We start from the raw sequence: 22,472 nt of genomic DNA, 5'->3' as shown, positions 1-22,472 counted from the left end.
GTAGTGTTCTTTATTGCAGACAAGCCGCTGAAAAAAAGGAAACAGGACACATATCCTCAGGAACCCGGAGTTGAGGCAAGTGAGGGGCCTGCTGCACACGGCATCAACAAGCTGACACCTAAGAAGTCAAGTGCTGCAAGTAATGGTGCCAGTCGGCCTGCCTTGATGGTCAGTATTGATCTACAACAAGCTGGCAGACTTATTGGACAGCCTGTAGTTGTTTTGGAACCACAGATATTGTCTGAGGATCAAATATGTCACCTCAAGAGAAATGCTGATGGAAAGGTCAATAAAGTTGTTGAAAACCAAGCTGGGATCATCAAACAACTACCTAACACCCCCCAGGAGTCTGGCTCAGATGGACCACCAGCAACGCATAAACAGAAGCGGGAAAGCCGGTGTGAATCAAAACAGAAACATGACAACAGACTTGACAGTGATAAGGGACACTCAGACGACAGACGGACAGACACAACGCGGCAGAAACAGGACAGGCATTCAGACTTGCACCACAAAGAGGAAAAGATCAACAACAGCCACAGATCCCATATCAGCAGATCTGAAACTCCAAAAGCCATGAGCAAGGTGGACCACAACTCCATACATGAAGAAAGCAAAGGCAGGAAAAAAGAAAAGAGTAAGGACAAAGAAAGGCAGAGGGACAACGAAGGAGATGGAGATGTAGACAAACTTGGAGATCGAGACAAAGCCAGAGAAAGAGACATAGACAAAGGCAGGGAGAGAGACAAAGACGGCAACAAAGACAAAGACAGGGAGAGAGACAAAGACGGCAACAAAGACAAAGACAGGGAGAGAGACAAAGACGGCAACAAAGACAAAGACAGGGAGAGAGACAAAGACAGCAACAAAGACAAAGACAGGGAGAGAGACAAAGACAGCAACAAAGACAAAGACAGGGAGAGAGACAAAGACGGCAACAAAGACAAAGACACTAACAGGAACAAAGACGGTAACAAAGTCAAAGGCAGTAACAGAGTCAAAGACAGTAAAAGAGTCAAAGGCAGAGACAAAGACGGTAACAAAATCAAAGACGGTAATAGAGTCAAAGACAGAGACAAAGATCAAGACAAAGACAGGGACAGAGAGAAGGATCTTAACAAAGACAAGGACAGAGACAAGGATCTTAATAAAGACGGGGACAGAGACAAGGATCTTAACAAAGACGGGGACAGAGACAAGGATCTTAAAAAAGACAGGGACAGAGACAAGGATCTTAACAAAGACGGGGACAGAGACAAGGATCTTAAAAAAGACAGAGACAAGGATCTTAACGAAGACAGAGACAAGGATCTTAACAAAGACCGAGACAAGGATAGGGACAGAGACAAGGATCTTAACAAAGACAGGGACAGAGGCAAGGATCTTAACAAAGACAGGGACAGAGGCAAGGACAGAAGCAAGGATCTTAACAAAGACAGGGACAAGGATCTTAAAAAAGACAAAGACAGTAACAGAGTCAAAGACCGAGACAAAGACAGCAGGGACAAGGAGAGAGACAGGGACAGAGTAAAAGACTTAGTGAGAGACAAAGACAGAGCCAGGAAGCACAAGACATTGTCAAGAGAAAATTGTAACAGAAACTCACCTGACCAGCACACTAAACCTGACAGCCCTAAAATGAAGCATGATGGAAGCAGAAAATCAGCTGACATTATTGGTCGACAGAAGACAAGCGGTTCCAGCCTTCAAAACCAACAAAGTAAGGAACATAGGACAAGTGGGGATGGCAGCATGAGCTGCCTTGCTGGAAACAAACGGCAGGCCCCTGAGACTAAGCCTAGTGAGTTCCCCTCATACCTGCTGGGTGGCAAATCGGGAAGTTTTAAGAACTTTGTGATTCCTAAGTTGAAACGAGATGGAACAGATAAAGGTCTCCAGCTTAAAAGCAAATTGTTCCAGGGCTGGAGCGAACCGCTCGTAAGGCTGGAGAGAGTGTCATTGATTGAGAGCTTAAGCAAGAGAGCTAAACCTGTCGTTGTACTTCAGAGACTCAGCATTGAGGATGTAAAAAGGATTATAAAGGAAAGCAGGAATGCACACAGCTCCAAATCCAAGAACTGGTCCTCCTTTGACAAATCAGCGAAAGGTACGAGCTACTTTTTATTGGTCTAAATTTGTGGGAGCTCTGTTAGTCAGGGTGTAGTTGTTTTTTTTTTCCTTCCACTGACTTTTCTGTATGCTGATCTAATGTTGCTTTGGATTTTGCACACACTCTCTCTTTTGTTTTTATTGAGAGATGGATATATGCCCTATTTTTTATTAAATTTAATTTCATGGAGTCAATGGGCCTCATTCACCAAAAATAGTTTTTTGTATCGCTTTTTTTAAAGAATTTATGAAGTTTACTCTATTTATGTTCTATTTATGGTCCGTGCCATCCAGTAATCAGTGATTGATCATACTGAATATATATATATATACATGTTTATATATGTAGACCCAAAGCATTGGGTATGCTGCTGCTTCAGTGAATTAAATTCATATGTGACTCACACAGCCACCCTCTACATGTGACCTCCAGCTTACCAGGAGATGCACGCAGCACCTACGCTTTACCAAACGTCCCTTGAGTACGTGCCTTTAACGGCTGGAGACAAATGCATCATGGGTTTCACATCTTTGAGTAATTATAAACTCCGCTAAGTTTTCTAGGAGCTTTTTATTAGGCTAGAATTACACAGATTTTGAAAACACGATTGTGTTCAACTTACAATTCATTTCTGAAAAGAAACACACGACATGTGGTGCAGAGGTTGTGGTCAGTGCTGAGGCTTTCTGCTCCACTGCTTGCAGATTTACGTTTGGACAGTCGTATGTTTAACACTTCCTCTCACTTTTGCTATTTTTGAGTGCGCACGGCTTTGCAGTCATACTCATCTTTATGGGTTCATGGTGGATCATTTACCAGCGCTAATTAGAAACAACCAGCACACGCCTGTAATTAACAAGGACACCGGATTCATCATCATCATCATACTAACGCACGTGAAGAATTCTGTGGTTGCAGAAAAATGTCATTAGTCCGACGTAGACTTCTCTGAAGATATTGGTGAATGAGGGCTGTAGTTATCAAAGTTGTTAACTCATCAAGAATGGCACTGGATTTGCAAGTGACACTGTCTGTTAAAGTAAAGTTGATTTTGTGCTGAAAGCTCCGTCTCCTCTTGCACTTACAGAGACATCTTTTGAGAGGACAAATAAGCGAAAGCACAGTATGATAAGTAAGAAATCCAGGTATGCTGAGGTGGACTCAGACTCAGATGATGAGCAGGTGGTGCATGATAGCGATGAGTCTGACTCCGACAACGAGTGTGAGTATTAAACCTAAAGAAGTCTTTGTAAGTACACACCAGAATGCCATAGAACCCTTTCAAGCAATGGTTTTAAACCAATGGCTGAGGCGTAGCTTAAATTGAGCAATAAATCGGGGATCAAGTTTTTTAGGAAATACCCCCCCCCCTCTCTTTTTTTTTCTCTTGTTGCAGATGCAAGGAAAAAGCACAAGAGAGCCCACGACAAGACATGGAAACATGAAGAGAAGAGAGCTTCAAAGGATCATCGGCGAAGTGGTGGTTTCCATAACTCTCGGCGGGGTTCAGGTGGCCGTCATCGAGAAGACAAATCAGATGAAGACTCTCCGCCACCAAGCCTAAGTGACGGTGAGAGTCTTCTGCATGGGCATACTGAAAAAAAAAAGAAAAGAAAATATGTAAAATATATCAACCTCTGGGTTTTAGAGAAAACACTGTGCATTCACTACAGTCATTTTTAGAGCTGTTTTAGTGTTTTGGTTTTGCGCACCTTGAAAAAGCACAGATTTTACAGTGGTAGGGCATTACCGTGAATGGTCAAGCCAGAACAAGCTAAACGAGAAGAAATATGGATCCACGAGAGTACTGATGCTTATGTAAAAGCAAATATGTACGACAGACAACAGCTTAATTATTGCAAACCCAATAAATCTCCAGGAGTCCAGAAAAGGTCAAAAACAAGGAGGAATAACAAAGCTTTGAGAGAAATTCATTTATGGTCTCTTTGTACATTATCCTTTTGTCTAAACTGAGTTTAGATATGGGTATCTTTTACAAGGTTCCACACCCGTTTGTGTTTGGATGCATCGGCGAAGTCTCGTCTCTTCACGCAGGCAGAATGCACCCAGGCAGGAAGAGCTCGCTCTGTTAGATTAGGACGACTGTGACTTCTGTGTCCTCAGAGGCTGGAGTTCTGTTAGAATATGACAACAATCACAGTGATGAAAAAAAACTCAAGCAGAACTCACTACCACCTGATTGCATAGAGTCCTGTAGAAGAGTCGAAGTCCATATGTGATGTAATATCACATGTTAAAAACATTCTATATTCCTGCATTTTGTTCTTATATGATACATGAAATTGATTAGTGACTCTTCACACACCTTTCCACAAAGTTTTTATAGATGTGCCTTACTACAGATTTTTAAGTCGCTCCTGAAGCACTGGCCTCTGTGAAATGAAAAAATAAACAAAAGAGGAGAAATACAAATGTATCTTGAGGCCATTTCGGGCTTGAACTCCCTCAGAGTCAAATTCATCATCGACTCGATCCATCTGAAAGCAGCTTAGCATGTCCGTGTCATGTCTGCATGGGGACCCTGGGGCTTTTGATGGGAATCTTACTAGGTCAGGCCTAATAGTTTTTACATATCACCCTTAACAGCAGAGGTTTGAACATCTCAGGCAAAATAATGGATAGATGCACAGGAACAGTGGGTCTTAATTTGGTATATGATCAGATTTTCATTATCGAATAAACAAATCATCTATTCCAATCTATTCTCTTCCTTGGTTTTGCTAGAAAGTATGTGGTGCAGATCCTGAACTTCCTTGTTTTTTTATTTTGGCATCACTTTTGGGAGAGAAATGAATGTGGAAAACTCTGCTTCTCCTCTCACATACAGAGCAAAAAGCTCCGAAATTACAGGGAAGATTGTGTCTTCGAGTAAAATTAAAGATATCTCACGTGAAAAACAGCAGATGTAGGAATTCTATCAGATTTCTTCATATCAATGATTGTTCAACAAGCTCAAAGACATAAAAGAGGCACTTTTAGCTGCTCTCATCCATCACTGGTATGTTTTACATAATCAAAGTGCGTTTGACATGAAAAAATGAATCGCTATGGCAGTGTGTTGGGTTAAAAAAGTTGACTCGGTGAGGATTTTGTATTATTCCCCATTTGATTTTCTGTCGATTTTCACATAAATGGAAAATATCTTGCTCATACAATGACTTGCTCGATTGCTGTCACAAGTACGTCTCTATAAAGTGCTCAGGAGCGTTAGAGTGGCCAACATCTGAATGACTGAATGATCTTATTTTAGAGGATGGATAAAGCCATTAATATTAGACGTCTTGTGTCTGAAAAGGGCTAAAAGGCACAGAAATTGCGACCGTTTCTTACAGCTGTCGTTCAGATAACTGTAATTTGAAAGCGATTGCATGTCACTTAGGAGTGGGTTGATTGCTACATTTAGTGTTTTTATTTCATGTTGACAGCTTCAGGTTTAGATGCCGTTATCCTTGGCTAACGTTGTCGCGGTCTTGTTTTGTTCAGCTGGCAGGAAAATGAAGAAGAAAGAGAAACAGAAAAACAGGATGGCGTACGATTCCATGACACTTGAGGGTAATGATTTGACTTTTATGTTTGACAGACATCGCTTTCAACTTAACATTCTGTTAAGCAACACTGTTGTTGTTGTTGGTGTTGTATGAATTGAGGTGTTTTCTATTCATTTCATAGAAAAGACAGACTCCTCCACATTTAAGAGATTTGCATCCGCTGTGGACAGCATGCTCGAGAGCCTCGAGGACGTGGATGTCACTGCCTCAGGTAAACACGAGGTGCTGCTGCACGATTCCACGTTAAAAGCATTTGTTGGGAGTGTTGAGTCAAGAAATGCCATCTTCTCCCTCAAACAGATGATGAGGATGAGGATGAAATACCTCAGGAGCTCTTACTTGGAAAGCTGCAGCTGAGTGAGCTCAGCAGCGACTCCACCAAGCTTAAGGCTATGGGTATCTTTTACAAGGTTAGAATAGTCTGGTGTATGTACAGTGGTTCACAGATGCAGCCGCAGTTTTCTTAAGATAACCAGTCGTCTTTTTGGTCCACAGTTTTCATCCAAAAAACTGGTGAAAATCTTGAATATACTGGAGAAGAACATTCAGGACAGCGTCAAACTTTCTACCCTGATGAGTCACGTAAGTTATCAGCCTGATATTAGATATCGTATGTATGATATTATTCTGTGGAAGTGAAAACGGTCAAAACTGTCTGTTTTATTGATTTGTTTGTTTTGGAATTCATTTGTAGGAAAACGATTCTATGGATGAGGAGCGTTTGTGGCGTGACCTCATAATGGAGCGGGTGACTAAGTCTGCCGACGCCTGTTTGACTGCACTCAACATAATGACATCTCCACACATGCCTCAGGCAGTTTATATAGAAGATGTGATCGAGAGGGTGTTGCAGTTCACCAAGTTCCATCTGCAAAACACTTTGTACTCTCACTATGACCCGGCCTACAGAGTGGATCGTCATGGAGGTCAGCCACGGTGTTAATCTGTTATTTTCTTAGCTGTTCTACACATATTCAGGAGACATTTTAGTGCATGCATCACTTAGATCTGCTCAAATACTTGACAATCCTTTTGCACTTCCTCTTACCCTCTTTTTAATGCTCGCTTCATGAAACTTAAAAATGAGGCAGATGTAGGCATAGACCTCTGAGTTTTGTCACCTGCAAACAAACGCACGCAGCTCAGTCGTATGCATGTCAGTCGGCACTGAACCACTGACCCAGAAATGTTTACCTGCATTTCCATTTTCAGAATTACTCGCATTATGACCATTCATTTGTCACATTAATGAAGCAGTCTCACAGTTTTCGCAGTTTCTGAAACGCAGAAGAGAACATCTAAACACCACAGCCCGAAATCAGTCTTCCACTATTCGTTTAAGATCTTAAAGTTTCCATCTCGAGGAGGCTCCGGAACCAGCCTCCTCGAGAGGGGTTGGACTCTTTTCCACTCTGGAGTTGCCCGCGGTGAGAGGCGTAGAGCAGGTGTGGGCATACTTATTGCCCCCCGGCTGTGCGCCTGTACATTGGGGTTCACCCCGGTAGACGAGAGGGTAGCCTCTCTCCGCCTTAGGGTGGGGGGACGGGTCCTGACTGTTGTTTGTGCTTATGCACCGAACGGCAGTTCAGAGTACCCACCCTTTTTGGAGTACCTGGAGGAGGCACTGGAGAGTGCTCCTCCGGGAGACTCCCTCGTCCTGCTGGGGGACTTCAGTGCTCACGTGGGCAATGACAGTGAGACCTGGAGGGGCGTGATTGGGAGGAACGGCCCCCCCGATCTGAATCAGAGTGGTGTTTTGTTGTTGGACTTCTGTGCTCGTCACGGACTGTCCATAACGAACACCATGTTCAGGCATAAGGGTGTCCATATGTGCACTTGGCACCAGGACACCCTAGGCCGCAGCTCGATGATCGACTTTGTAGTCTTATCGTCAGACTTGCAGCCGTATGTCCTGGACACCCGGGTGAAGAGAGGGGCGGAGCTGTCAACTGATCACCACCTGGTGGTGAGTTGGCTCCGCTGGTGGGGGAGGAAGCCGGTCAGACCTGGCAGGCCCAAACGTATTGTGAGGGTCTGTTGGGAACGGCTGGCGGAATCCCCTGTAAGGAGGAGTTTCAACTCCCACCTCCGGCAGAGCTTCAACCATGTCCCGGGGGAGGTGGGGGACATTGAGCCCGAATGGGCCATGTTCCATGCCTCCATTGTTGAGGCGGCCGACCGGAGCTGTGGCCGTAAGGTGGTCGGTGCCTGTCGTGGCGGCAATCCCCAAACCCGCTGGTGGACCCCAGTGGTGAGGGAGGCCGTCAAGCTGAAGAAAGAGTCCTATCGGGCCTTTTTGGCCAGTGGGACTCTGGAAGCAGCTGATGGGTACCGACAGGCCAAGCGGAACGCAGCCTCGGCGGTTGCTGAGGCAAAAACCCGGGCTTGGGAGGAGTTCGGGGAGGCCATGGAGAACGACTTCCGGACGGCCTCGAGGACATTCTGGTCCACCATCCGGCGGCTCAGAGGGGGGAAGCGATGCACCGTCAACACTGTGTATGGTGAGGGCGGGGCTCTGCTGACTTCAACTAGGGATGTCGTGAGTCGGTGGGGAGAATACTTCGAGGGCCTCCTCGGTCCTACCGACACGCCTTCCGGTGAGGAAGCAGAGTTGGGGAGCTCGGACGTGGGGCCTCCCATTTCTGGGGCTGAGGTTGCCGAGGTGGTCAAAAAACTCCTCGGTGGCAAGGCCCCGGGGGTGGATGAGGTCCGTCCTGAGTTCCTCGGGGCTCTGGATGTTGTGGGGCTGTCTTGGTTGACACGCCTCTGCAGCATCGCGTGGACATCGGGGGCAGTGCCTCTGGACTGGCAGATCGGGGTGGTGGTCCCCCTCTTTAAAAAGGGGGACCGGAGGGTGTGTTCCAACTATAGGGGGATCACACTCCTCAGCCTCCCTGGTAAGGTCTATTCGGGGGTACTGGAGAGGAGGATCCGCCGGATAGTCGAATCTCGGATTCAGGAGGTGCAGTGTGGTTTTCGTCCTGGCCGTGGAACAGTAGACCAGCTCTATACCCTCCGCAGGATCCTTGAGGGTGCATGGGAGTTCGCCCAACCGGTCTACATGTGTTTTGTGGACATGGAGAAGGCGTTCGACCGTGTCCCTCGGGGACTCTTGTGGGGGGTGCTCCGGGAGTATGGAGTGCCGGACTCCTTGATACAGGCTGTCCGGTCTCTGTATGATCGGTGTCAGAGTTTGGTCCGCATTGCCGGCAGTAAGTCGGACATGTTTCCTGTGAGGGTTGGACTCCGTTAGGGCTGCCCTTTGTCACCGATTCTGTTCATAATTTTTATGGACAGAATTTCTAGGCGCAGCCAGGGCGTTGAGGGGGTCCGGTTTGGCGACCTCAGAATCGGGTCTCTGCTTTTTGCGGACGATGTGGTTCTGTGGGCGTCGTCAGGCCGTGACCTCCAGCTCTCACTGGAGCGGTTTGCAGCCGAGTGTGAAGCGGCTGGGATGACCATCAGCACCTCCAAGTCTGAGACCATGGTCTTCGGCCGGAAAAGGGTGGAATGCTCTCTCCGGGTCGGGAATGTGATCCTTCACCAAGTGGAGGAGTTCAAGTATCTCGGGGTCTTGTTCACGAGTGAGGGACGAATGGAGCAGGAGATTGACAGACGGATCGGTGCGGCGTCTGCAGTGATGCGGGCTCTGCACCGGCCTGTCGTGGTGAAGAAGGAGCTGAGCCAGAAGGCGAAGCTCTCGAATTTACCGGTCAATCTATGTTCCTACCCTCACTTATGGTCACGAGCTGTGGGTAGTGACCGAAAGAACAAGATCGCGAATACAAGCGGCCGAAATGAGTTTCCTCCGCAGGGTGTCTGGGCTCTCCCTTAGAGATAGGGTGAGAAGCTCGGTCATCCGGGAGGGGCTCGGAGTAGAACCGCTGCTCCTCCGCATCGAGAGGAGTCAGATGAGGTGGCTCGGGCATCTGGTGAGAATGCCTCCTGGACGCCTCCCCGGTGAGGAGTTCCGGGCCCGTCCCACTGGGAGGAGGCCCCGGGGAAGACCCAGGACACGTTGGAGAGACTATGTTTCTCGGCTGGCCTGGGAACGCCTCGGGGTCCCCCCAGAAGAGCTGGAGGAAGTGGCCGGGGACAGGGACGTCTGGGTCTTTGCTTAAGCTGCTGCCCCCGCGACCCGATCCCCGGACCAGCGGAAGATGATGGATGGATGGAAGTTTCCATCATGTCTGGCGGCCTCTCAGCTTTTAGTTCTAGTTTTGGCCTGGGGGCATTAGGTTGAAGCTGATGGTAAAGTTAGCTACAGTAAATAGGCAATGTGCTGGCAGCAAAAATTTTCTCATCGTTGTCATGGAGTTGCTCTCCAAAGCAAAAGTAACCTACCGAGCCTTCCGTTCTAAAAGGACTCTTGGAGCGTGCAGTGAGTATTTTTCAGCACTTATTCTTACAAGATCAGTGCAAGGCAGCTGCTGAGCCTTTGTTTCAGGACGTTGTAAACAAGCAACTACTCGGGCACATTGTATTGTATGATGTTGACATGTACCTTAAGGAGTCTCAGCCTGTTTAGTAGCTGCATTTTCTCCGTTTTAACAACAAAAAGCCTAACACTGAATTATCTTTGTTTGAATATTTTAAAATGAATGATGATATCAACATTTTTCTTGTGCTCATATTTCCTTCAGTGAGACCATGTTGTTGAATTTAGAAATTTCTACTCAATGTGTCACTTTCAAACGAGCTACTACTGTCTCCAGTGTTGTTTTTCTATCAGCTCCTATTTCCTATTTATTGTCCTGATCCAGGTGGCTCGCATACTTCAAAGTCCAAGAGAGCAAAGTCTTCCACCCACAAGCAGAAGGTGGTAGTCAGCCTCTACAACAAAGTGTGTGACATTATCAGCAACATCTCAGAGCTGCTTGAAATCCAGCTGCTAACTGACACCACAATTCTCCAGGTGCGAGTTTGAATCTTTATAATCGTCAAACTCTTGGCCTTAAATCACCTTCGACTGTTGAGCTTATCATAATCTGAATGCTTTTGTGCCGCCCCCCTCCCTCCCCCAAATAGGTGTCCAACCTTGGAATTACACCCTTTTATGTGGAGAATATCAGTGAACTGCAGTTATGTGCCATCACACTAGTGACAGCAGTAAGTTACCCCTTGCATGCTTTTTTAATGTTGCTGTAATTACTTTGAAATTCATTCTGACTGTTTTTTCCTTCTTCGAGCCCCCTGCATGACATCTATACTAGTTGATTTTAATTAAATGCTTCACATTTTGCTCTTGCTTAGGTATTCTCTCGTTATGAGAAGCACAGGCAGCTCATTCTTGAGGAGATTTTCACCTCCTTGGCAAGACTGCCTACCAATAAACGCAACCTCAGGAACTTCAGGTTACTATGACTTGTGAACAAATTTGCTCAAATGCGATGAATAGAATTAGTTCATTATGGAGGTTCCCCGTGCTACCAGATAAAGCTAAAGACATTAATGCCCCATACACCCCAGGCTGAACAGCAGTGATTCAGATGGAGACGCAGTGTACATCCAGATGGTGTCAGCCCTCGTTCTTCAGCTCATCCAGTGTGTGGTTCACTTTAAATCTGACAAAGAGGCCGAGGGTGAACATAACAAGAAGGTAACCCCGAAGTTATGATTGGATTTTCATTTTGTCACGAAAAAAAGTTCTGTTTCCGAAATTGTTTTACTTATTGGGTACATTTTTCCTAGGTTGACAAAGATGCTCTCGTTACAAACTCCTACGAAACTGCCATGAGGACGGCGCAGAACTTTCTTTCAGTTTTTCTCAAGAAGTAAGTGATTATTTCTTCTCTGGCTATAAGACGCGACACGCATTTCTGGCCTCGTTCGATGTTTATCTGTTTGTTGTGACTCTGTTGGTGTCCTTTTCACTCTAAACCTGCTTCTGCTGCGGGACAGGCAGCACATTTAACTGGTTCCAAATTGGTTAAACTGTTTTTCTTAAAAAAAAAAAAAAAAGCATTGCGTTCTGTGCGCTTCAGATGTGGAAGTAAACAGGGAGAAGAAGACTACAGGCCTCTGTTTGAGAACTTCGTTCATGACCTGCTGTCTACGGTCAACAGGCCTGAGTGGCCTGCAGCTGAGCTGCTGCTCAGTTTACTGGGCCGACTGCTGGTGAGCAACATCGTTTACATCGCTCATCATCCATCCGGCGGTGTAAGTCATTGTTTTCATTTTGACATTCTCTGTGTCTTGTGGTACAGGTGCACCAGTTTAGTAATAAGCAGACAGAAATGGCGCTCAGGGTGGCATCACTGGACTACCTCGGCACCGTCGCCTCTCGCCTCCGGAAAGATGCCGTCTCTAACAAGATGGACCAAAGGACTATTGATCGCATCCTTAAAGAGGTGGACTAGGCAATCACAGGATAGTTTTAACACGTGCAAAAAAGCAGACGGGCTGAACTGCTTTTGACATGCTGCGGGCATATTTGTCTCTTTACAGACTCCAGGCAGTAATGAGACACAGCAGCTCCAGAAGGCTTTGCTGGAATTTCTAGATGGGAACGTTAATACAGATCCAGCTTTAGTGGTGAGTGTTTAGTTTTCATACCCTAAATATAATATTAATGGGAACATGTATGACCATACTTTTGTTACTTAATGTTTAAGTTAGAAATGTCTTGACATGTGTATGATTGGGCACATGAGTTTGCAAAAAGGGGTTTCTGCTTTGGTAACATTCTCTTTGTTATGCTTTACGGTGTTGAAAACATGCAATCACATATGTACGTATTTGCTTCTTCCAGTTTGCTAGGAATTTTTACATCGCCCAGTGGTTGAGGGACACTACAACAGAGGCAGACAAGGCGATTAAGTCTCAAAATGAATATGACGAGGACTCGGGTCACCTTCATTCCAAAATTGTTGACTCCACTGAGGAGATCATGCAGAGGGCGGAGTTGCAGAAGAAATTCCTCCGCAAGGTCATCAAGACTTCATCAAATTTCAGCTATCCAAGGTAAGCGCTGCTTCACACCAAACTGTGGCGCAGTTGAATTTAATATCCCGTCATGGTATTAAGCCGTCCTCATGGCTTTTCTTTCAGGATGAACTCTGACACAGTAGACTACGAGGACTCTTGTCTGATTGTCAGATATCTGGCCTCTATGAGGCCATTTGCACAGAGCTTTGATATTTATTTGTCACAGGTAAGAGGATTAATTCAATATTAAGACGAGTGAGAGATTATATTGCATTGGCTTTGATCGTTTTTTTTCTGTTTTTTTTTTTTTTTTTTTCCTTAATCTTTTCAATATAGATTCTGAGAGTCCTGGGTGAGAGCGCCATCGCAGTCAGGACTAAAGCCATGAAGTGTCTTTCTGAAGTTGTGGCTGTGGATCCAAGTATTCTGGCACGGGTGGGTCATTCTGTATTGCATCCCAATCTGTATCCCAACTGTTTCACTTTGGATACACGAACAACAGTTTTGGCGGCATTTTTTCAGTCATCAGTCTCATGCTTTTTGTTTATTTTTTGAGCTCTGAACACATTCAGGATCTGGGGGACATACAACTCCTCATTCATTGCCTGAACACGGCATCGATGGCTGTAGTTCTGTATGTTTATCCCAAAAAAAAGCAGTCATAGTTTCATTTCTATCTGTGCTTGACTGACCCCTCGCATCTATCTTTCAGTTGGACATGCAGCGTGGGGTTCACTGCCGCCTCATGGACAACTCCACCAGTGTACGAGAGGCAGCTGTGGAGCTCCTCGGCCGCTTTGTGCTAAGTCGACCTGAGCTCATTGAGCAGTACTATGACATGCTCATCGAAAGGATTTTGGTAATTTCTTAAACTTTCTTCCTTCACTCATTCTTTTGCATATGAGTGCATGATACACTTCTAAGAAAATATATCAAATACTCCTGTTGAGATAGATTTGGCAGCGCTCGTGTCCTGTCAGGGGTTTATAAAAAATAAAAAAAAAGGAACCAGGAAACATGGATCATGCAGTTGTCTCGGGTTGAATTTTTCTCTTGACTTTGGCAAAGTGGGACCTGAAAGTTTATTTAAAGTGAAAAGGGTCATCTGGATTCAAATCCTTCTCCAACATGAACACCTAAATATCAAATGATGTAATGCAAAAATTCGGCATTTGGACTTAATGTGTGTAAAACTGCGAGTGAAGTCGTTCCTCTGATCACTTTATCCTTGATTAGTTGTCTGTCTTTTTTGCGCTTGTTTTCATATTTCCTCTGGATAGTTTGTGTTTTGGCGTTAAGAGCGAACGTGATCAAAAGAGGCCCTTCCTGTTCAGTTAATATCATTTTCTCGACACACAGGACACAGGCATCAGTGTGAGAAAAAGAGTCATTAAGATTCTGAGGGACATTTGCCTGGAGCAGCCCGACTTCCACAAGATCACTGAGATGTGTGTCAAGATGATCCGAAGGGTGAACGATGAAGAAGGGATCAAGGTTTGAGTTTATCTTTGTGTGTTTGTGTATTTTGTAAGTGTCCTCTTTCTTTTCTTTTTTGATGTACGTTTTATATGCCTAAACATCGTCTCCTTTGCAGAAACTAGTGAATGAGACATTCCAGAAACTGTGGTTTTCCCCGACGAGCAGTCACGACAAAGAAGCTATGACCAGAAAGATTCTGAACATCACAGATGTGGTGAGTTTGTTTAAGACAGAATTTCTGTAATGGCTCAAATAACAAATATAGTGGTTTTTAGCAGATTGTCATAGTGTGACTCATGTCATGCTTTGATTTGATCCTAGGTGCTGGCGTGTAAAGATTCAGGCTATGACTGGTTCGAGCAGCTCCTGCAAAATGTGAGTGATGGGACTCTTTTTACACGTCATGCAGCTGTAAGTGTGCATATTTTGTTTGGGCGTTTTATGGAACCGATGTATGATTGTGATCATGCAGTTGCTGAAGTCAGAGAAGGACGCTTCGTACAAGCCTGCCATGAAGGCCTGCGTTCAGTTGGTGGACAATTTAGTGGAACACATACTAAAATATGAGGAGTCTCTTCCAGGTAAATTATAAAATGATCAAAAGTAGAGGTACTTTGTCAAAGAAATGAAGATGCATTTCTACAGACAAAATCCCATTGTGTTACACATCGCTTTGCAGGGGTAAATAGCTTTTTTTTTTCCTGTTTGTTTCTCAGACTGTGAGGACAAAGGAGTAAACTCAGGTCGTCTGGTAGCATGCATCTCCACTCTCTACCTGTTTACTAAAATCCGAGCACAGTTAATGGTCAAACACGCCATGACGATGCAGCCCTACTTGACCACCAAGTGCAATGTGAGTATCGTGTCATTTTGCTCGGTGTGAGAATGTTTGAATTTAAGACAAATGGTTTTTGCTGGAGTCGAGACTTGTATTCCCAAACTTTTATGTGGTGCAATAGGGCCATCTAGTGGCAGGTGCATGGAAATGCAGCTGCTCGACACAAAACTAAACTTGAACAAAACTAAACTTGAACACAACAAATGGTTCGAACAGCTCAGCTATCATGTGACTCCATGCTGTCCTTTTAGACTCAGAATGACTTTGTGATGATCTGCAACGTGGCGAAGATCCTGGAGCTTGTTGTGCCTCTGATGGAGAACCCAAGTGAGACTTTCCTCACCACTATAGAGGAAGACCTGATGAAGCTTATCATCAAACACGGCATGACGGTCAGTCTCATTTGCAGCTCACAGGTTTCACAAACAACTCCCAAAAATCACAAGCAGCATAAGTACGAACAGTGTTTGAAAACATCTCCTTTGCCCTATTTGTTTCTCAGGTCGTGCAACACTGTGTGAGCTGTCTTGGTGCAGTTGTTAACAAAGTCACACACAACTACAAGTTTGTTTGGGCTTGTTTCAATCGGTACTATGGTAAGTATTATGTAAATGCATCATAATTGGAAAAAAGGTAACAGCTCAGATTTGAGCTCCTCATCAGCAGAAATGTTGTTACAAGGTCATTCTTGTATACCTTAAAAGCCAAAGCTCACAAATGAATGTAAAGTGGTCAATATGTTAGGAATATGCATATACATAATGTTGGTCAGCATGTGTCATTTTTAACTATTCAATTTCAAAGGAAATGTTAGATTTACAGCTCGTTGTTTAAAAACTCTGAACACAGACGTATGAACTAAAGAGGGTATTTGTCATGATTTGGTTTTCTCTTGATGTGTGATTTATTTCACAGGAGCGCTGGCTAAACTCAAGACACAGCACCAGGAGGACTCCGGCAGCTCCACTCTGGCTGCAAACAAGCCTACTCTGCTGCGCTCGTTGTTTACTGTGGGGGCTCTTTGTCGACACTTTGATTTTGACCAGGAAGAGTTCAAAGGTGCTAACAAGGTAAACGCCAGTCCTTTGCTTTAGGGTTGTTTTTTTGGAACCTTTGTAGAAGACATTTTGATCGATCTTGCTGTCTCCACTTGTGTGTCTCTCAGATTGTCATCAAGGACAAAGTGTTGGATCTTCTGCTGTATTTCACCACTCATGAGGATGAGGAGGTCCAAATCAAGGCCATCATAGGTTTAGGTACGTTGTAGGCTCAGATAAAATGTAATCCCTGCATGTATACTGTGATATGTTGTTCATTTGTTTGACTTTAGTTCTCTCAGTAATGACACCTGTAATTAATACTTTCAATTGCGTAAAGGTTTCCAGTTCATCATGCACCCAGAGCTCATGTTTATGCAAGAGGTGAAGGTTCTGTATAACAGCATCCTGTCAGATGAGAGCAGTGTGGTCAGTTTGAAGATCCAGGTGCTTAAAAACATGCAGACCTACCTGCAGGAGGAGGACTCTCGAATGCAAGAAGCTGACCGTGAATGTGAGTTTAACAAACGTTTAAGGAGTTCGGCTGCAGGAGGATTAGTGTTAATGTTCATTGAGCGTGGGAGCCATGCACAGTGGAACAGCCGCAGACTGATTAGGCTGATGTTTTTGTCTATTCAGGGAAGGATAAAGCCAAGCAAGAGGATCTGAAGGAAATGGGGGACGTGTCATCAGGCATGAGCAGCTCCATAATGCAGATTTACCTGAAGCAGGTGCTGGAGTCCTTCTTCCACTCACAGTCCACTGTTCGGCACTTTGCCCTGAGTGTCATCACACTGACTCTCAGCCAGGGCCTCATCCATCCCGTACAGGTGCGTTCACAGTCTTACTTAGGATGAGGATCACCCAAGAATTGAAAGTTGTCTGTTTTATGGACAAGGTTGGAATAAGATCTTTATGTTCTATGCTCCTTTGTGTTTAGTGTGTTCCCTATTTGATTGCCATGGGAACCGATCCAGAACCAACCATGAAGAATAAGGCAGACCAACAACTTGTGGAGATTGACAAGAAATACTCAGGTTTCATCCATGTGAGTAGCTGCTCTTTAATGGATACCTGAAAGGGTGTGAAAGTACAAAATATGATGGTTTGATCTATCTTTGGCCGTGCGAAGTTGTGCATTGCAGAAAATCAGAGTATGTAGCATCTGTGATCATAAATAGTAATTAGAAGATTCTGTTGCTGCTTCCAGCAGTGAAGGGAACAGACACACAGTCTGTAAACGCTCAGGGAGCAAACACAAAATCACAATTTAACCCTCCAGGCCATTAATTTCAGAGTCTACTGCAACAGGTATCTTCCTGTAGTGTTTATATGTGCTTCAACTGAATTTAACTTGTTAGTTTACACATTAGTTTACTTTGTACTGTTCTCACTTTACTTAACAATACTGTCTCAGATTAAATACTACCTGAGCAGTTGTTTTAAGGACTGAGGAATGAAAAAGATTGTATTTTTCCATATAGATTTCGTGTCCTTTCAAAATAATTTAAAGCGAACAATTTATGATAGCGTCATGTCTTTTTCAAATCTGAAGTGAAGGTTAACTTACTGTTACACTCAGCTTTTAACTTCATTCTAGCCTGTTTTGTACACAGTGTAATGCGGGTGATACATACTCTTTTATCTTTTCATAAACACATGTAGAATATATGCTTTGTGCATATAGTAATGCGCTGTAAATTGCTTTTGACCAGAGACTTTGTTGTCTACTGAAAGTAAGCACAGGCTTTAAAATAATGCATTTTAGTTAAAATATAATATAATCTGCTTACTTGATGAGTAATGAAACTCTCTCTGTGTGTTCACAGATGAAGGCCGTTGCAGGGTTGAAGATGTCCTATCAGGTGCAACAGGCCATAAATGGACCCAAAGCTGCGGCGATCCGAGGTTTCCGTCACGATGACTCAGACTCAGCCCTCTGCTCTCATCTGTACACGTTGGTCCGTGGGAACCGACAACACAGACGGGCTTTCCTCATCTCCCTGCTCAACCTGTTTGATGACAGTTCTGTAAGTTCACTTCTCTTCTCTAGATTGACAATTGCACATTTATACAATATTTATGATAAAGATATTTAGGTGTGTGTAAAGAAGATGGCAAATGATATTCTAGAGTAAATAAGTTTGGTCTTGAACGGTTAATTTTTTTTGCTCTCCTATAGAAAACAGAGGTGAACAGGCTGCTGTTCATAGCCGACAACTTGGCCTGCTTCCCTTACCAGAGCCAGGAGGAGCCTCTTTTCATCATGCACCATATAGACATTACTCTGTCTGTCTCTGGTAGCAACCTGCTCCAGACTTTTAAGGAGGTAAGAGCTAAGAGATGGTAGGAAGGCTTAAATAGGCAATGTTAAATCTACCATGCAATGAAAAACATATATGTGTACATACACCACCATCCAGATTAAGCCTTTTTCAGAGAAGGGCTTTTTTGTGTCAACAAAGTGGCAACAAACCACACTTGTTTGCACACTTATTGCAATAGCATGGCTTTGTGATAAGAGTCTGTGTCATAAACTGGCCTGTTTACAGTCCAGACCTCTCATCTACTGATTACATTTGATGGATTAGAACAAATAAAAGACAAATAAGTAATGATACAGAATGCGTCAAACTGTTTAGCACCTAAAATCCTATGTAGCAACGGGGAAAGAATACTTCTTTTTCAAAACAAATGATCTCCTTAGTTCCCAAATGCTTGTGGTTGTTGTATTGATGAGAAGATGAAAAGCGGACCCTGTGCTTATGAAATACACCCAAAACCGATCGCTTGCTGTGCTTAACCCTTAATTTAACTGGAAATTTAACCAAAGAGGGATTTTCTTGTCTTTGCAGTGTTTACGGAAGGAGCCCGTGAGGCAGGAAAAGAAGGTGAAGAAGAAAAAGAGGAAGAAGCAGCATTCTCGGAGGAGGAAAAGCAGCTCTGATGATGACGACGAGCACAGCAGCAGCAGCAGCTCATCCAGCAGCAGCGACGAAGAGGATGATGTGGTCCGCAGGCGAAAGAAAACTGCAGACTCGGACTCAGACATGGAGGACGAGGATGCGGTGATGGACCGTCTGCCTGAAAACACCACCCCTCTGCTGGAGTTTGCCAGCGCTTCACAGGGGATTCTGCTGCTGCTGGTGCTCAAACAGCACCTGAAAAACCTTTACGGCTTCTCAGACAGGTAGGTAGCATCAGAAACGGCTTGGGATCGAGCTTCTATCGGCTTGCTAAGCATTTGTGTGAGCAGTTTGTTTGTGTTGCAGCAAAATCCAGAAGTATTCGCCGACAGAGTCTGCCAAAGTATACGACAAGGCAGTGAACAGGAAATCTAAGGTGCACTTCAACCCTCGTCTGACACTGGATTACCTGAAGAGCGACCTCGCAAACAGAGATCTCAGCTACGAGATAAAAAAAAATATTGTCAAACAATATCTGGATGTAAGCACACATTTTATTCTTGTTTTATCTGAGCTCCTAAGATATTATGGAGGCAAAAGATGTGACTGTTACTGTGCTGGGACACATACTGGTGTAAAGTCCGGAAACAAATTTCTTCTTTGACTTGAGTTCTGTTCCAGTTGAAACTCAATGCAGTTAACTAAAGCTTTGCCACCTTTTGCTTTAGTTCAAGGTACTGATGGAGCACTTGGATCGTGATGAGGAAGATGAAGAGGGAGGCGAAGCAAATGCCAATGCCAGAAACAAAGCCATCACCTCACTGTTGAAGGGCTCAAAACCCCGGAACCACAACCACAGTAACCACACTGCTCCAGTGGAGACGGACGATGAGGACAGTGAGGATGAAGATCCTCCCGCGGTAGGAATTTCAGAACTCCTGAAATTCAAAGTGTCTTTTGTTTATCAATCCACTTCTCTTTGATGGCTTATTATTGCCTTCCCGATAATCTTGCTGCATTCTTTTCAGGGCTCCAAGGTTGTCTGTTTTATCTGCCAAAGATCTCACTCTCCCCATGATGATCAAGGGAAAAATCGGTTTAATCTCCCTCATCCTTTCTCTTTTGCTCCTGCCCTGCATCTTCAACATATCCTCGTCAGCTCATCTGTGTCTGGGGTCTTATTCCAGTCATTGCTTGGGCTTTTAGAGAGCTCAGTTAGCTGCCTCTACATGCAAACAACTTTCGCTTCGGCATGATTACGCACCATAACAGATGTAAAAAGGTGGCAGAACAGCTTTCAAAGCAGTGTAGAAAAATCTCTCAAAAATCATTGTTTTCACAGAAAAAAAGCTCATCAGAAAATATCAAGACAATACAGAGAAAGACACAATATACTCAGAGCTACTGCATGTATACTGCATTTATCTATACTCAAACAGACTGAGAGACACACAAAAACATATAGACACAGCATCAATAACACAGCATTTTGAGTTTGGTCTTATCATGCTTGCATGTAGTGTATGTGTTCCGTATCATGACATCATGAGTGTTTTCAGGGGTGTGATGTTTCGCTTTGTGTGTTTTCTTTCTATCGTCAACTTTTTCAAACACATTTAGGTGCGACGATATTAAGACATTGGCCTGGTCTTTGCTGCTTTAGCCGTTATTCGAAACTACGTTCCATCTACAGTCTCTAAACGAACGTGGGCTTTAAGCGCATACTCTCAACTTTAATGTTAGTTTAGTTTCACAGCAACGGCTTCTAAATGCAACTGCCACACTTGAAATAAACTCCAGACTATTTATGTGTTGATCTTATACAGAAATAGTGAAAGAAGAGCCCACATTTGTCCATTTTTTAAGTCAGTTACCTGATAACTCCTGAGAAATTGAGTTCTTCATATTAATAAAGGGCTTTAATTCCCAAACATTTTTTTTAATCAAATTTGGATCTTAAAGTTAGAATAAGATTAGCTAGTGTGTAGTTAAAGCTCACTTGAATTTTGTTTAGCATGAAGCTGAAACTACACAAACTGTCGGACTGTGGACATAACTGTATTATCCAAACTTGATTTTACTAACTGTATAAAAGGGAACTAACGCGGCCACTTCTGTCCACAGCGAAAAACAAGAAAAGGTGGGGATTCTGCCGAGGATTCAGGTCACATGAATGAAAGAGTGGAAGCAATGGACGTCATTGCCATCTGCTGCCCCAAATACAAAGACAGGCCGCAGATCGCCAGGGTCGTCCAGAAGACCAAAAGTGGCTACAGTATACACTGGATGACAGGATCGTACTCTGGACCATGGGCTGTGGCAAAGAAACGGGACGGTCGCAAAAAGGTGCCTTGGGTGGGCAATATCAAGGAGTCAGACATTATTTACAAGAAAATCTCCTTGACGAGCGGACAAAAGCTCACAAACAAAGTTGCACAGACGTTACGGGCGCTGTACGCTGCCAAGGAAGGGACGAAGAGTTAACAACTGAAATGACTCTTCACAGACAGCCCCCCCCACACACACACACACACAGCCCAAATCTTTGGATCTACTATGTTAAATACAGAGAGAGAGTAAACATCTTTAGATTTAAGGCCCTGCTGGAGGAAAAGTATTGTGAAAACTTACCTTTTTAAAATACAGACGTGTGTAAGTTAAACAGAAGGAAAACAGAGGAGGAAATGTTTAGGAAAACATTGTGTGGGAGTTCCTTCGCTGTTGTGCAGCATCTTGGTTGTTTGATTTTTACTGTATCATAATTTAACTAAAAACCTGTTTATATCTGCACATAATTCTGTAAAAAAAATGAAGTGAATGTTGGAAAATAGTGTATTGATGATGTTCTTAATAAAGTTGTTTTTGGAATTATAACTAGCACCAGATGGATTTATTCACTTCATTTGAGCTCCCAACAACTTTTAACTTCTAGTTTCAAACATTTTGCTGTATACCCCCACTGTGCAATAGACTTATCTTTGATATCATCTATTTATGTTGAAAGCAGTGCGGTATCTGTGCCTATATTGTTTTTGATATAGATTTTGATGTTACACAGCACAGGGCAACAGTAAAGTTATCCCAGCTCTTCTGGTGGAATAAGTATTGTAATAAATTTTTCTTATGTCTTTGTTACTTGTTTGCGCTTTTTTTCCCTCTGCATCAGATGTGTAATGTGTCATTTCATGTCAAAAGGCAGTCATTTTTTGCCTTCACTGAGGTGCTTTCGCCTGCATTTGACAGAGATACATGGAAGTGAAGGTGTCTTTCAGCACTGACTAGCCATACTGGAAAATATCATATTTTGATCACTGTCTCTCCATGTTGAGTAGAGTTTCTTGTAACAAAAATCTCTCAAATATCAAATTAGCAGGTGATGTGTTGTTGCATGTTGAAGGATTACTCCATGTTGCTCCACAATAGAAGTTGATGTGGTACCGTGCAGAATTGCCGCTGTGATCCTTTGGAGCTTTTCCTTCTTATGCATATATTAAGTCCAGCTTATATATGTTTATACTGCAGAAATTATATCTGATTCCTCTGTACAGAGGTGTTTCTCATTTTCAAACATACAGCTAAAATAAATAAAGATTTCAAAACATACTA

The 22,472-nt window shown here is 43.8% G+C and overlaps 1 protein-coding gene across 7 annotated transcripts in view; it reads left to right on the top strand.

Moving 5' to 3' along the window:
* The window catches only part of LOC142373188 (nipped-B-like protein B), a 28,644-nt gene extending 6,647 nt beyond the window's left edge, over positions 1-21,997 (top strand). For 6 of the 7 annotated variants that reach the window (XM_075456322.1, XM_075456320.1, XM_075456319.1 and 3 more), the window contains 38 exons: positions 20-2,107; positions 3,198-3,332; positions 3,507-3,680; positions 5,615-5,683; positions 5,801-5,890; positions 5,980-6,089; positions 6,175-6,261; positions 6,374-6,605; positions 10,443-10,594; positions 10,708-10,788; positions 10,933-11,033; positions 11,149-11,278; positions 11,371-11,453; positions 11,664-11,796; positions 11,886-12,029; positions 12,127-12,213; positions 12,431-12,642; positions 12,730-12,832; positions 12,943-13,041; positions 13,319-13,465; positions 13,966-14,100; positions 14,201-14,299; positions 14,407-14,460; positions 14,558-14,666; positions 14,802-14,938; positions 15,175-15,315; positions 15,426-15,519; positions 15,839-15,993; positions 16,089-16,179; positions 16,301-16,474; positions 16,600-16,790; positions 16,901-17,008; positions 17,790-17,990; positions 18,143-18,289; positions 18,816-19,150; positions 19,233-19,407; positions 19,595-19,786; positions 20,991-21,997. In XM_075456322.1, coding sequence (XP_075312437.1) covers positions 20-2,107; positions 3,198-3,332; positions 3,507-3,680; positions 5,615-5,683; positions 5,801-5,890; positions 5,980-6,089; positions 6,175-6,261; positions 6,374-6,605; positions 10,443-10,594; positions 10,708-10,788; positions 10,933-11,033; positions 11,149-11,278; positions 11,371-11,453; positions 11,664-11,796; positions 11,886-12,029; positions 12,127-12,213; positions 12,431-12,642; positions 12,730-12,832; positions 12,943-13,041; positions 13,319-13,465; positions 13,966-14,100; positions 14,201-14,299; positions 14,407-14,460; positions 14,558-14,666; positions 14,802-14,938; positions 15,175-15,315; positions 15,426-15,519; positions 15,839-15,993; positions 16,089-16,179; positions 16,301-16,474; positions 16,600-16,790; positions 16,901-17,008; positions 17,790-17,990; positions 18,143-18,289; positions 18,816-19,150; positions 19,233-19,407; positions 19,595-19,786; positions 20,991-21,350 — 7,355 coding nt within the window. In that variant the 3' untranslated portion in view covers positions 21,351-21,997. The other variant, XM_075456321.1, reaches the window with a different exon arrangement.
* The last annotated feature ends 475 nt before the right edge of the window (positions 21,998-22,472 follow it).

This window comes from Odontesthes bonariensis, chromosome 22, assembly GCF_027942865.1.
Source record: "Odontesthes bonariensis isolate fOdoBon6 chromosome 22, fOdoBon6.hap1, whole genome shotgun sequence".
In the NCBI taxonomy this organism is placed as follows: domain Eukaryota; kingdom Metazoa; phylum Chordata; class Actinopteri; order Atheriniformes; family Atherinopsidae; genus Odontesthes; species Odontesthes bonariensis.
Note: the sequence above shows the minus strand (reverse complement) of the source record. Positions and strands in the feature narration are given on the sequence as shown.